This window comes from Perca fluviatilis, chromosome 22 (assembly GCF_010015445.1).
Source record: "Perca fluviatilis chromosome 22, GENO_Pfluv_1.0, whole genome shotgun sequence".
Lineage (NCBI taxonomy): Eukaryota > Metazoa > Chordata > Actinopteri > Perciformes > Percidae > Perca > Perca fluviatilis.
Window position 1 is genome coordinate 1,708,690 of NC_053133.1, and position 14,939 is coordinate 1,723,628.

The 14,939-nt window shown below is 41.3% G+C and overlaps 1 protein-coding gene across 1 annotated transcript in view; it reads right to left on the reverse strand.

Annotated features, from left to right (window-relative positions):
* The window catches only part of LOC120552169 (microtubule-associated protein 4), a 152,959-nt gene that overhangs the window by 50,518 nt on the left and 87,502 nt on the right, over positions 1–14,939 (reverse strand). The window contains 1 exon segment of the mRNA XM_039789961.1: positions 12,507–13,877. Coding sequence (XP_039645895.1) covers positions 12,507–13,877 — 1,371 coding nt within the window.

The window sequence follows — 14,939 nt, forward strand, 5'->3', positions numbered from 1 at the left end:
AATTACATTTTAGAGAAAGAGGACATCCTACTAATTGCTATGAAGAATCTGTCAAATTATTGTTATGTATCCGACTGGAAACATTTTATTGATTTCTAAAATAGAATCTAGTAATTAATGGTGAAATGGTAATACAGTAACAAAGGTGAGAAATTAACCACTAATTACAAGAAGTATAATCATCTGAAATAATGGCACAGTAGAGTTGTACCGGTGTTGTGTCCATTTCATAGTTTTGTGTGTATCTGTATCAAACAAAAACGGTACCATCAGCAAGTGTGCTATCAATGTAGTGTCTCAATACTGTGACTCTAGCATCTATTGCTGTTCCTAGGGCAACATTAACTGGTCTCTATGGCAACTCCCCCTTCCTGTTCTTTTCCTTCCTCTTGTCCCTCCCCAAAGGCACTTCAAGTCTCTATCAGTCTACCACTGGAAACTTGAAAATAACAATTTGACCTTAATGACACGCCCGCCCCATTCTGTCTGTTTTTTGACCAAAGTCTCTCCCTAGTATTTTTGGGATAATGTCGCCAGATGAACCTTTTCGACCGCTGCTTGTTTTTTTGAAACAAGCCTCTGTCTTTCGTTTAAACCGTTGCTTGATCTTTGTATCGCTTCTGTACAAGAAGTCCCCTTTTGTGACTTTTACTGCACGTCTGAGTCCTGCATTCGGAGTCCCCTGTGTGCACCCAGTCTGACACTTTATCAACATTATGTTTAGAATGCACTAGTCTACAGCCTCCGTAATCTAGTTAAACTAGTTCACAATAAGCAATTCTGTGTGTGACTATTTTACAGTGAGGGAATCAGGTTTAAGTAACTACTAAGTAATTAAGTAAGAGTAAATTACTAAAATGACATATTAGGGAGCTGATAGTCTAAATTTATATCCACGACATTCCACTTCCGAGATTGCTCCAGTGCTGTCGGGAAATTCCGCCGGATCACGCTCTTTTCGCCCGGATGTCCGTCCCCTTCCTCTTTCTTTGTGTTGGCGTTCTAAACTCAGTTTCTGAGTTCTAAACTTTAGTTCTAAACTAAAGATTTGTGAGGACTATGGTTAACTGCTCCTCAGATCTCTGCAGGGTAATCCAGACAGCTAGCTAGACTATCTGTCCAATCTGAGTTTTCTGTTGCACGGCTAAAACTACCTTTAAACGTACACATGTTCCACCAAAACAAGTTCCTTCCCGAGGCTATTTAGCCTCTTTTACGTTTCTAGTGAAGAGTTAATGTTGCATCCTTTTCTAATGGAAGCATCCATTCTAAAAAAGAAGAAACACTTTTTCAGTTTGTATGGCTGCACACTTTGAAAAAACTAGGTTGACTGTTTTCTGATGCATTCACTCAATAACATGACACAATAGTCAATAGTAAATATCTAGTTAATAGGGCCTGTAAAGTTTTCAGCATGGTAAAACACTAAAAGTATAACTGCAATCTTCGGTATAGGCCATTTAAAGTACAGATTGGTGACAGATAAATGATTAAAGGTTAAAGGTGTTGGGCCAACATGAGCCTACAGGACAGCTTCAGTGCTCCTTGTCATATATTACATACACATATAAGTCTGTGGACTTTTAATGGACATGGCCATGTTTTCAAAAATAAATTCTCTCAATTGTTATTTGGCATGAAGACATCACACTCTCTCCCTCTGAGAGACAATAATTATTCACCAGAATTAATTTCTGAAAGTATTTGCAACTTGACACCTGATATCCTACGTTATGTGGAAACGAATTCCACCTCAACAGTGGAATCTTCTATCTCAGACTATAAAGGTAACGTCTATAAGTATATAAGGTCTGGGATAGTAAGCGTCTATTTATTATGCAATGATTTTCCAGGAGACAGTTACTCTATCGTATGATCTGACATAACTTGGACAGCAGATTTGAATATTATTGTTACAGAGAAATAGTGGGATCATATACTGTATGTGAAAACATTACAAGGGTATCAAGAGATGTACACAGAGTACACATTAGAATAATCCAATAAGATCCTTAATTGCTTGTATTGGACGCCCTCCAGACTGTTTAGGCTTAAGCTCAGGGACAATGCCAACTGTTGGAAATGCTTCTTCACCTATTATGGGAATGTCCAATGATTCAGAAGTATTGGCTAAAGGTTAATGGGCATATAAAAAAACATTACCTGGACCAACTTTGAGCTCTGCCCAAGGCTATATGTTTGCAGTAATCCACAAATGACATCTCACTTTAATGCCACAGATTTTATTTAGACCAGTATAATGTTGGGAAAGGAAATCATAATGTGAAACTGGAGGAACATATCTCAATGTAAAGCACACACCATGTACATAAATGTACATAGTTATTCCCTTGTCGTGCATTGTTTTAAATATTTGAACGCTGTCATTTTTTAGTATTTTTTATAGTTTGCTTATCTCTCTGCTTGCTTGTCTATCTTTTTCCATGCCTCTGCCAGTCTAATGTTTTTCTGGACACTCCTCAGATCTGTCCGTTTCCTGTCATTCAGTTTTTATAAAGTCTCTCAGTCTGTCTGAAGTCAGCCTGCCTGAAGTCAGCTTCTGTTTTTCAGATGCTTTCCTCTTAGGCATTGTAGGCCTTTATTCAATAGGTCAGCTTAGATATGAAAGGGGAGAGGGGGGGGATGACATACAGCAAAGGGCCGCAGGTCGGAACCGAACCCTCGGCTGGTGCGGTGAGGACCGAGCCTCTGTAAATGGGAACACGCTCTACCAGGTGAGCTACCCAGGAAGATGAGCGTCTACTTTGATTTATTTATATTTAATAGAAGCTGAATCTGCAAAACACACTCTCTTCAATGGTCTTACACACAGAACTTAAGTGCAGTGTACGGAGTAGACTTCAGCTAAATGTAACAAAAGACAACTGCCTGTCTGTGTTGTGACACATGTTAAAATCTTTTGTTAAAGGAACACACCGACTTATTGGGAATTTAGCTTATTCATTGTAACCCCAGAGTAAGACAAGTCGATACATACCCTTCTCATCTCCGTGCGTGCTGTAAAGCTGTCTGACGGCTCCAGCATTAGCTTAGCCCAGCACAGATCCTGCAGGTAACTGGTTCCAACTCAGCCTACTGCTCCCAATTGTGACAAAAGTAACAAAATAACGCCAACATGTTCCTGTTTACATGTTGTGATAGATTGCTAGCGTTCAGAAATATGCATGAGAACAGGCCGTCTTCTATCTGTAAACAAACCGGGAACTATATTCTCAGACAGGCTTGCTGCGAGCATATCACTCCCCCCAAGTACTATATTCTTCCGCCTGAGAATATAGTTCCGGTTGTTTACGGTTAGAAGATGGCTGTGTCTCATGTTACGTTTTTTGTACACGCTGTGACTCTACAAATCACAACATGTAAATAGGAACATGTTGGCGTTATTTTGTCACTTATTGGGAGCAGTAGGATTACTGGAACCATTCACCTGCCTGTTCTGTTATAGGCTGATGCCGCTGGAGCCGTCAGACAGCTTTACAGCACACACGGAGATGAGAAGGGTATGTATCGACTTGTCTAACTCTGGGGGTTACGGTGAATAAGCTAAATTCCCAATAAGTCGGCGTGTTCCTTTAAAATCGCTGAAAATGTATGTGCTGATCCAAAGAACCAAGCTATTGCCATAAAATCGTAAATGTAGGCTGCTTTTAAAATGCCATATCTTCCCTCTGGGCTCACCAAAACGGAAGTAAAAGCCTATTAACCATTCACTGCACGTGATTGCTAGTAAACATATTACACTTACAAGAATCGGTTTAGGAATCAGAATCGTTTTAAAAGTACTGGTTCGGCATCGGAATCGTAAAAATCCAAACGATACCAACTCTATATTTAGGGATTTGTTTCTCATTTCATGCAAAGCTGACATTTTGGATTTATCTTGGCAGGACACTGAAAAACTACTGTACAGTACAAACCAACTTGTTTGCCTACCTGCTGCCTAAGCAAAGCTCAGAACATTAAGTTGCTCTACTAAATAGGAAATCAGGTCAACTTCTTTTACAGAGGAAAAATTTTTAGGTATTTAGCCAGGCAAGCTTTTCAAGTCATGTTTTGCACAAGTTTGGAGTAATCAAACATGTCAGAAGGGATAATTACATTAGAGTGTAGCACAATATTACATTACATTTTTGTAGTATGTATGTGTGCGTGGATGTCATATGTCTGCGTGCCTATGTTTATAAGCTTTTGGACACCTTAATTTCCTTCTGGATAAATAAAGTATCTCTCTCTCTCTCTCTCTCTCTCTCTCTCTCTATATCTCTATCTCTCTATATATCTATCTATCTATGAATTTCAACTCATTATTGTAGTGATGGGGAATGGTGTCCAGCCTGTCAAAACAGTTTTATAAAGTGTTCCTTGGTTCTGAAAGATCTTTTGTAAAGTCTGAGAAAGGGTGTAAAAAACAATCAAGAAGTTGTTGATGGCTAATTTGCTGAACATCAATAAGATTTTGGTTGGTGCTTTAACTAGCCAGATGTGTAATTGATTCCTAGAAGTTTAAAAAGGGGGTATTATTGGAAACAGAACTTACTCTTGTGGAGGATTTTGCTATTGCTATGTTATTTAAGTACTGTTGAAACATGAAGCTGGTGGCAACTATTTCACTTTTGTCTGTCTTTTGTCACTTTTGTGCCATTTGAAAAAGCCTGACCTTTGGTATAATATCCCAACTGGGAAGAATAATAACTCCTCTGACTCATGGTCTAATACAGCTGTATATTGATGGATGTAAAATACAGGTGGATGATGATATTTATATTATGTTAAATAAACAAAATGTGCCTGTTTCATTTGAGGTGGGTGTGGAACATATGAACCCAAATTAATTTTTGTCATAGCAAACAACCTTTAAGGATTTAATGTTACTAATATGCTTCCTGGGCATATAGTAGTGAAAACCATTTGGACCAAAAATACAAAAATAGCCTACATCCTCTCAATAAATCTCACAAAATCCACATGAAGATGTGTGCTGCACAATTAGAGCTGTTTTCCATGCAGAAGACAAACTCCAAACTCAACAAAGTTTCCACTGACTGAGCTGATCCAACTGCCTTTTAAAAATGTCAATCTCAACATTTATAACATGTTAAGCACAGCACACACTGCTGGCCTGGAGCCATCTCTCTATGGGTTAAATCTGTTGCTGAAGCATCTTCTGAAACATTACCCAGAGTGACTCACGATCTTGTCCTACAGTTAGCTGTTGGCTTTTACAGTGGTGCCAACGAGGCAAATTCCCAACACTTCCCCCAGAGACGTCAAAAGGCATTAGCTCACCCCATCTCAGGGATGGGGCCATACTGTACAAATGTCCCTTCTGGGCTACCATCTAACAGCCTGCTCCCCAATGAAAGGAGCCCAAACAACACTGAAAAGCACTATGTGGTAAAAATAGACCGCTGATAAAGTATATTCACGCCTGTCTGCCTTTTGAGGATTTGTGTTTGTCCTCAAATAGTTTGATGACTCAGTATGCGTGTCTGTGCAGGGAGACTGGACCAACACGGTGGTATATTTCTGGTCTTTACACTGGTTGGCACATGTGTTTGAGCTCTGTCTGGGAGAGAAGGAATAGTGTTGGTGCTGGAGGAGAACCGGGGTTGTTGCCCTGTTTATGTTGGTTACTTTTTATTTAAATTAATAAGTTTTGAGTAGAAAGAACCATATCAGGAAAAAGAATCAGAAACCATTAGGGTTGGGCATCGAGAACCGATTCCTACTTGGAATGGTTTCAAAAATTACGATTCCATCGGAATCGTTTCTTTATTGGAATCGTTTGGAGGATTTGGTTTCAAATCTGATCATGGGTTCCAAATTTAACATGCGCAAGTTTTGGTTTCCGTAGCGGCCAGGCGCTTGTTGTGTTGCAGCCATGGAGCACAGTAAGCGGTTCTCTATTGTGGCTTTATTTTACGTTGAAAAAGCCCCGTCAAACTGCAACCCATCTTTGAATCAAAATAAAACTTTCCTCTTATTTGTGAAATAAGCATGTGACCCGTTTCAACTCCACCACTCAAAGAATCGGAATCGAGAATCGATAAGAACCGAAATCGAAAGGAAGAATCGGAATAGGAATCAGAATCGTTAATATCCAAACGATGCCCAACCCTAGAAACCATACAGAAGGCCAGAAGAAACCACTTAGGGGCATTGCAAAAAGTTTTAAACAAAACAATAACATAATATTAAAGATCCAATATGTAATACTACCGTTTAAAATGGTTACTGCAGTCCAAATTCAAAATACTGGAGAGAGCCTTCTCCCACGGACCCTCCTCCCCAGCGTCGAAGTTCACAGGGATTGCCAGGTTGTGAACGCTAAACCCAACGTCCCGCAATGTCAATGTTAGCTAGATGCTAGTCTTGCAATGCCAAACATTACTCATGCGCAGCGGAGTTGCTAGATGCTGCTTTGTTTACGGTTGTAAAAGCCCATGCTCTCCCGGAGCTCTGTACCTGGCTGACAGTCACCTTTTATTGGCCAAACGTAAAAACAACAGCCGCTAAAAAGGCAGCGCCCTTGCGGTTGAATATATCCAGGTCACAGTCACCGTTTGTCAGCTACGGCCGCTGAAAAGAAGCGGGGAAAGATTTTAGCACGGGGGAGATTTTCGGTACTACTTCTTTCCAGACCCCGTTATACAGCTTGTATGTACATTGTATTACACATAATGGGTGAATGCCAAAGTGGGAATCATTTTACTGTCCAACATCATAACCTTGAAGCTGTGGTTTCTGTTGTCTGTCACAGTGGTTGTAAACAGGTTTGGCCCGCTTGACGGGTCCCCCGGTAACGTTATCACTTAGCACGTCTAGTCGGGATCACTTCACCAAGTGTGACTAAATTTTTTTGCAAGCAACTGATTTGAGTACTTGAGTATATAATTCAATACAAACACGTGAATGTTGAAATGACTGAAAATGCCCATCACTACTACGTTAGCCGTGATAGAAATTAATGAAGGAAATTAGCCAACTCGGCAGCCTTTTGGGCTCTAAGCTGTCTCCATCTTGTAAATGCATCTCCCATATTTACCTGTGTTTTACCACATCTCTGGTCATGCAACTGTTGAGTTTTTATAGGTCGGGTAGAATGAATCTCTCTCTTTTAATCCAGTATGTTTGGTTGCTGCTACGATCGCTGCAGCCCGTTGCTTTTGCGTGTTTGCGTTTCACGTCTGGCAACCCGGGCGCCAAAATAAAAACAGTCCGTCACGGAATGGAAATTAAACTTAAATACAGTAAATATATTACATACTAAACTTTTAATATCACCTCATAAAGTAGTTATGGTCAATGTGTTAGCAAACAATTAGCTATTTACACATCCAGCAGACACAAGGCATAATTAACATTCATTTGGTACTGTAGTCCTGTTTGTGGCACCTGGCAAATATAAGTCCAATATTCCTTTTAGCTCTGTTTTGGTTCTCCACCAACTCCTGAGATATAAATCTGGCTCTTTAGCTGCTAAATGCTTCACTATGTTCACCAGCTACAGTAGTTGCTTGCTAACGTTGTCTATTGGCTGTTTGAAAAACCAAAACAATGACACATGATCATTTGATTACCATCTATCTACCAATAAATAATATATATTAATTAGTTTCAGATTTAAGTCTATTTGATGTCATTTTAGCCAATACCATATTCCTCTGGAAGTTATGGTCAATACAGAGTGCCTGTGCATTATTCATATGTACATTTTTATGTTTGTACATGTGTGGGTGATGCATACATATATGCAGTTCAAAGATGTGTAGATGGTTGTCGTGTGCTGTCAGAAGGAAACACTTTGTACCCTGGGTTGTCTATCAATAGCCTCACATGAAGGTAATAAGGTAGACTGAAAACTAGGCACAGCATTTTGGTTTTCTAGACAGAAAAAATATACAATTATATATCTGCTTCAGTCGGTAGCTTGCTGGTTGTTTCTATTGTTAAACCAACAGGTGTGGTGGATAAAGAGGATATACTACCACACTGTGCAGTGCTTGTGTATTCCCTCGCCCCTTGTGCAAATTTTTTTTTTCGCTATCAAGTTTGTTTGTTATCAAGGCTTAATACTTCTCTGAACCTCCATCTCTTTTTTTTCCATGTTTTAAAACACTACCCTCCTTAGGGTTGACATCATTCTCCATCTCTATCTAGGCTTCTTCCGTTCATTGCTACTCCTCTATATCTCTCTGCCCTTACAAGAAGGGATTATAAATTATCCTTATCCCTTCCGTGTCAGCAATTTTTTCAACTCTTTATATTCATTTATCAATCCCACAAGTCTCACACAGCTTCCTCTCTTCACCCTTTATCCTTTGCCTCTATCTCTCCTCTGTTACACAAACATTTTTTGATTTATCCCTGCACCCCTCATATACAACCCTGTTCCTCTCAAAGTACCCAACTCCAATTTATTATTGTTTACTGTCTGTAACCCTCCACAGTCTTGCTCTTTATTGTGCTCCACATGCCTTCTTATGTTTTGTACAAGGCTTAAATACCACTCTTGGTGACAAAGACCCACTCCTGGACACTGATAAAAGGTCAGCACTTTGTCTTGCTCTTTCTCTCTCAAATGTACACAGATTTATACAAATGCACACCCACCACAGTTTGTGCACATCATCGTACTATAAAGACAGGACTCTCTGTGAGTCACTTACTCCGTCTTGCCGGTTTTCCGACCCGCAAGACCATGCACACTCTTGTATGGATACATGCGCGAAATATGTCACACAGCAGAAAGGCGCAGCACACTGTTGTACAAATGTAAACAGACTCAAAGAAAGAAATCTAACAATGTAAACAAGCCAAGTTAGCCATCTGAGCTTATGCGTGCAAACTGCTGGAGCCAAGGTTAATAAAACTAAAACTCAGAGGCTCTGTAATCTAAAGAAGGGTAAACCAAGACGTCCCACACACTTTTATTAACTCCCATAGTGACAACAGCAGCGCATAATGCAAGTTTCACTTCTTTAGTTTCTACCCTTCACAATAAAAGCCTAACTTAAAGTACAGCCACTTATGTTAGCGGCAAGCCTTTTGCAGCAGGATACTAATGGTGTCTATTTCAAATTAATACCTCCGCTTTTGTATTAAACCGCGTGTGTTTCTGAGCGTGGATGCTCGATATACCAACTCTTCTTTATTTCCCTGGAGTTAACGAACACAAGCAGATATCCTACAGGAACACTTTTGCAACTCAAATTGTTTAAGTTTGTCATACTACCTTAAAATAACGTTACCTCTGCTAAATAAATCCATGCTTTAAAGCACCTGTGTCAAACTCAAGGCCCGCGGGCCAAATCCGGCCCCTCGCAAGTTTTGATATGGCCTGCATATCAATTTAGGTTCACAGCAGATTTTGACCTGCCTAGTTGTACGCAGAAACCAAAAAGACGGGAAACTCTTTTCAAACTGTAATTATGTGACACTCAAAGCAGAATTTGGCAGATTTGACGACTTTGAGACTCAGGAATTCCCACAGTAGCAGAGAGTTATCATATTTAGGCTGTCAAACAGGTTGCTGTAAAAAATGTAATAATTTTTTTGCTTGATTTGCAAAATTCTATGATGGCTAAGGAACTTTTTTTTAGGGCTTTATGTCGACATAACTGTAAGTGAGAAGCCTCTGGTCGCCTGGCTTTTCTGGCGCACGTGGTCCGGCTGCTCCAAAACTCCCGACACAGTTCGGCAAACATTTCAACAGTAAACGGAATTCAACAGCCAGCGCTGCTATTTGTCTCTGGTGTGTGCCAGACATCCCAGGTTCCAGTATAGTTATTCAAAGAGCACCAGCTGTCAGTCATCTCACCTGGCACTGCTCTCATGAGCCATCCTCAGACCTCTCTCCCCTGGGCTCAATACAAACCATGTCCACATCCACAAACAGCCTAGGCTACTTCTGCTGAGTAACTGCTAAACTACAATAATATTAATTCAACCAGGGGTAAAGTGGGCCGGAACAATCTGGAGCTGCTCCGGCACCTTTGATTAATAAGTAAATAATCAAATCCTATGTCAATGTTTCAATCATGCACCGCCGTTTGTCCATGAAGGAGGCAAATATCTGTCATTAGTTCACATGTCTGTATTACAGCAGGACAGTTGGGTGTCTGTTATCTAAACTGCTAAAGTCCGTTGAACCGCTAAAGTGTCAGTAGGCACCTGTGTTTTTCATCAGATAATGATGATATAGCAGATAAAATCTAAAACTATTAACTATTAATAGTAGGCTAAAACTATTAATACTGCACAGTACAAGTCCTGCATTCAAATGTTTACATAAAATGAAGAGGGAAAGAGAGCATTATCAGCACAATGTACTTTACTTAACGTCTGTTCAAGGTGTAGTTTTCAAATCTAATATAATGCTGGATAGCTTAAAGAATAATACTACATCATATTTTAAGTACAATGTTCTCCTCTGAAGTAGAATTGCACAGTCACTAGTCAGTAGTATACAAATGAGTTGCAAATGAACTGATTTGGGGGCCTTCTGTTCATTATTTTGTGGTACAATGGTTTCTGGAAAAAGCTGCAAGCAGCAGTGCCACAGGCCAAGCAACCAGCCTGTTCCAAACAGACACATTTTAAATGGGCACTGCAATAGTGTATATCAAATCTGATAAAGAACATTATCTATGTCATGTATTGCATGTAACACGCACACAAAGATGCACTGATAGCAGATGTTTCATCCACAAAGCTGCAATACATGTTTATCTATGTGACTTGAAAATGGCAAAAACACTAATGCAAGCCCTTGCTTCTTGTGGAAGCATTAATCAAAGCTGCTTAATAGCCAGGTTCAACACTCTGCTGTTCCTGTGGCAAGCTGAAGGCTTGCTCAGTCCTCATTACAGCCTCCACGGGAGGCAGAGACAGGAAGTGTTGAAAGGAAGAACAAGTAAATGAATCCTCTGGAACACTGCATCAACATACAGAAGTGGAGTAACCTGCTTTTGTAGACATCGTAGGTTATGGGTTGACGAAGCCAGCATCATCTGCAGATAGTAGAGATCCGCTATCCAGACGTCAGCTGTGCCTTGATATCCTAACTAACAAATTCATAAAACAGGAGAAGCACCTTTGTCGGAGTCCAATGCCTACAATGGATATGTTTGACTTAATGCTAACAATGGGAAGAAAGCTCTTGTTTTGAGTCTACTTTGTCAGCATCTCATTTCTGTTTAAAGCAACAGCAGCCTTTTTGCTGAACTGTCTGCGTCTTCTGTTATTCATTCTGTAATCATCACAGCGACTAGTCTCAATATTGAAGCATGAAAAAAACACAACACAACAAAGCTACAAGAGGAGTTAAAATAGGACTCACCTATGGTGGAGGAGCAGCCAAGGCAGCAATCGTCACAGAACATGGAAGGTAAAATCGACAAAAACAACAATTACCATTTCATATTTTTTGTATTTATCAAATGATTTTTTAAAGTTACACGCTCAGGAAACACACCAGGATGTGCACTGTTGATGCATAGCAACAGAGGGAGAGTTAACATGACACCAACAAAGCCTTTTCCTTCAACATTCTTTTCTAGGATAAGTTGTAAAGAAACAGGCCGCTAGTAAGGAAAACAATGTTAATTGGATACAAGAGAGAGAAGATAGGGACCCCTAACCCCTGGATGCAAAGGAAACAGTGATTAAAGTGTTAACACATACACCTGGACAGAAGAGAGAAAGAGGTTGGTGTTCTTATTTTGTGAAGATGTCTAGTGGTGTTGCTAAGGAGAAAGACTCTGTGATTGGTTAGTAGTAGCACACCCATCAACAGCAACACTGTTAATTATGAGAACATCACAGTAGTGCATCATTGGGAATTAAGATACTCACAGATTAAAGTCAAGCCAATCCACAGCCTCAGTTGGTCAACACTTGAACCCATGCATTAGTCACTCAAAAACAGTCCCAATTGGACAAGCCAAAAAGCCCAAGTCAAGATTTTAGACAAATGTTTCCATGCAAGATTCTAATTATCCATCTAAGGCTGCATTCACACCAAATCATACGTTGCTGCTATTAGCACAGTCGTGCGGCGGTGAGGGAGTGTCACTTAAATGGGCCATTTGTGTTTCCATCTGTGTTTCCCACTCATTTGTGTTTTGTCTGATCGCTGGTAGTTTAGCCACCGCAGTTGGTTTTTATATTGTGTTTCATCAAAAGTTTATTCTGTTTCAACTTTTCGGCATCCCCTGTGATCCTCACTACCTTAGCCTAAATGCACTACACACATTTAAATGAATGGGGGGCTGGCGTTTTCGCGGCAACGCCTGATTTGGTGTGAATGCAGCCTTACTTTAAAGAACAGTCAAGACACCCAAGCAATCAATCCTGCCCAAAAAAGCATTTGGAATCAGTTTCAAATATCTGAAAGACTCATGCACGACAATAAACCATTCGTCCATAATATTTAGTTACTCTATAATTAACTTCTATTTTGTCCAGGGCTGACAGCAACCAACCTTCGATGATGGGGGGAACTGGAGGGACCACGGCTGGTTCTTCAATGGGATCAGCAAAGCTAGGAAAGAAGGGCTTAGCTGTAGGGTTAAGACCAGATCCTGGGGAGGTGGGACTCTTTACAGAGGAGGAGGAAGATGAAGAACGAGACTTCTTGGGTGTCTTCTGGCCCAATTTGGCATCTTTGTGCTCTTTGGGTTGGAATTCCTGCGCTGTGGTTTTAGGGGAGCGGAGAGGGGCTGGGCTAGGTGTGTCAAAGGACAGCCCTAAGGTTAAAGGATGACCTGAAGTGCTCATGTCACTGAACTGAAATAGCTCGCTGTTGCTGCTCATGTTGGAGTCATTCAGAATCCATGAAGCATCTGAAGGTGAGAGAGGTGGGGCCGAGGCTATCACCTCACCTTTTGGGGAGAGGCCTGGGCTTGGCTGGGCGGGGCTGAAAGCAGAGGTGTCTCCCTCAGACACGCCTTGCACACAAGACTCTTGAAGAGAACTGGTGTTATCAAACATCCTGCTGTCAACCATGTCACCACCAGGTGATAAGGCCTGGCTGCTGTCGCCTAAGCTTGCATTTTCCGTATCCATCAGGAGGTCAAATAGATCAACAGGGCCAGGAGCCATGGGGAGGGAGCCAAGTGTTGCGCTGTTGGTGCTGGAGGGCATAGTGAACGGAGCTGCTGTGGCTTTCAGATCGCTGTTCAGGACCAGTGGGTTGATGGAAGCATCTGTTGGGGAGAATAGGTCCTGAGACAGGGGGGAAGAGACCAGGCCTTCTTCTGGGTAGACCTCCTTTTTCCAGTGGCTCTGGCTGGTGTCCATGTCTCCGAACGAGGCTTCCAGGTTTGCCTGACCAGCACTCCCTAGATCCATCAGCACCTCCTCTGTGATTGGAGAGGTCACTGCGGCCGAAGGGACAAATGATTCTGCCGTGACTCCCCACTCCTCTGGAAGCTTCTTCCTGCTCTTACCCTTCTTCCCCCGGCCTCCGCTCTTCCCAAGATTGTCTTCCCAGCCACCATCTCCCCTATCCCGCCTTGGGCCAATCCTGTTGTAGAACTCCTCTGTTAAGGGAGTGTTTTCTCCCCGTGTTTGTACCTCAGGGTGACCCCTGCTCTCCAGGTGTTCGTAAGATCCCTCGTCTTTCTGTCGCCTTTTCTTCTTCTTCTTCTGTTTTCGGTCTGAACCTTCTCCCTCCCTTTCATCGCCTCCAGCATAGGCAGGGCTCTCGCGGCTAGGCCAACTGTCAGGTGGGTTGTCAGGGTTGACTGGGAGATGGCCTGCATGGCGACTGATCACAGTGGAGACACTGGGGCTGAAAGGGAGGTCTGTCGGTAGGCAGCCAGCTTCGTCTGGCCAGCAGTCGCCTAAGGCACCTTGTTGTGGGTGAAGAGGGGAGAGTTTAAAGTTGGGGGAGATGGGTATGTGCATATGAATTGGTTCCCTTAGTATAACTCAAAACAGAAAATAACTTCAGAATGTGTCAGACAAAGAGGCAAAAACAATATAACAAAGGAGATCATAACAGTGTACACATATGTACTGCAAAACATATATTTTTTATAATAGTTTTAAATTATAGTAACTATTATAACTATTTTTTATTAGCTGAGATGGTGTAAAGGCTGAGAAGATGCCAAAATGCATCAGACACAACATAGAAGCATCTGGATGAATTCAATCCAAGTCCAGAAGTGGTGCATGATGTTCCAGACAACCAAGCCATACTTGTACACCCTTTGTATATGAATATATATATAATAATATATTTTCTCTTTCATTAACCTGTCACCGTTTAGTCAAACAAGCAAATGTCTGTGTTTTGTTGATCTTAAAATCAACCATATAAATGTTCACCACAAGCTGGATTTTAAGTCTTAAAACTTTCCTCCGTGGCAATGAGAGAAAGAATGCTCGAAGGAATGAGAATACACATACACATAGACACATACAACACATAATAATGGTTTGTGTTCAAACGATATAGAAAAGTGGTACTTTTGGGTGGCTGACTCACTGCAGCCTGAGGGGAGGTACAGTGCATGCTCACGCTGAAACTATAAGGCAGCAAAAGAGCTCTGTTTGAAATCAAAACACAGAGCGAGAGTCAGGTGTGAGTGTGGATTTATGTGCAGACATGTAGTACACAGTGTTCCATTGTACACGTACTTGGACAAATAGACAGACACACAAAATCCAAAATACTGCTCAATGGTCCCTTAGAAAGAAGGTAAATTACAGGCAACTGTGCTTTAACTAAAACAGCCTGGTTTTGGGACATTGTATAATAAAGCTCAGGAGTAGAGGGAAAATTGCCCACTGAAGGTTGTTCGGCTACTTTGGCCCAGTTTGTTTCTAGTTTTCAGTTATACACACATACAGAAGAATTTAAGTGGAGCAGCTGTCAGGCCCCATACAGTACCGTTACTCTCTGGAGG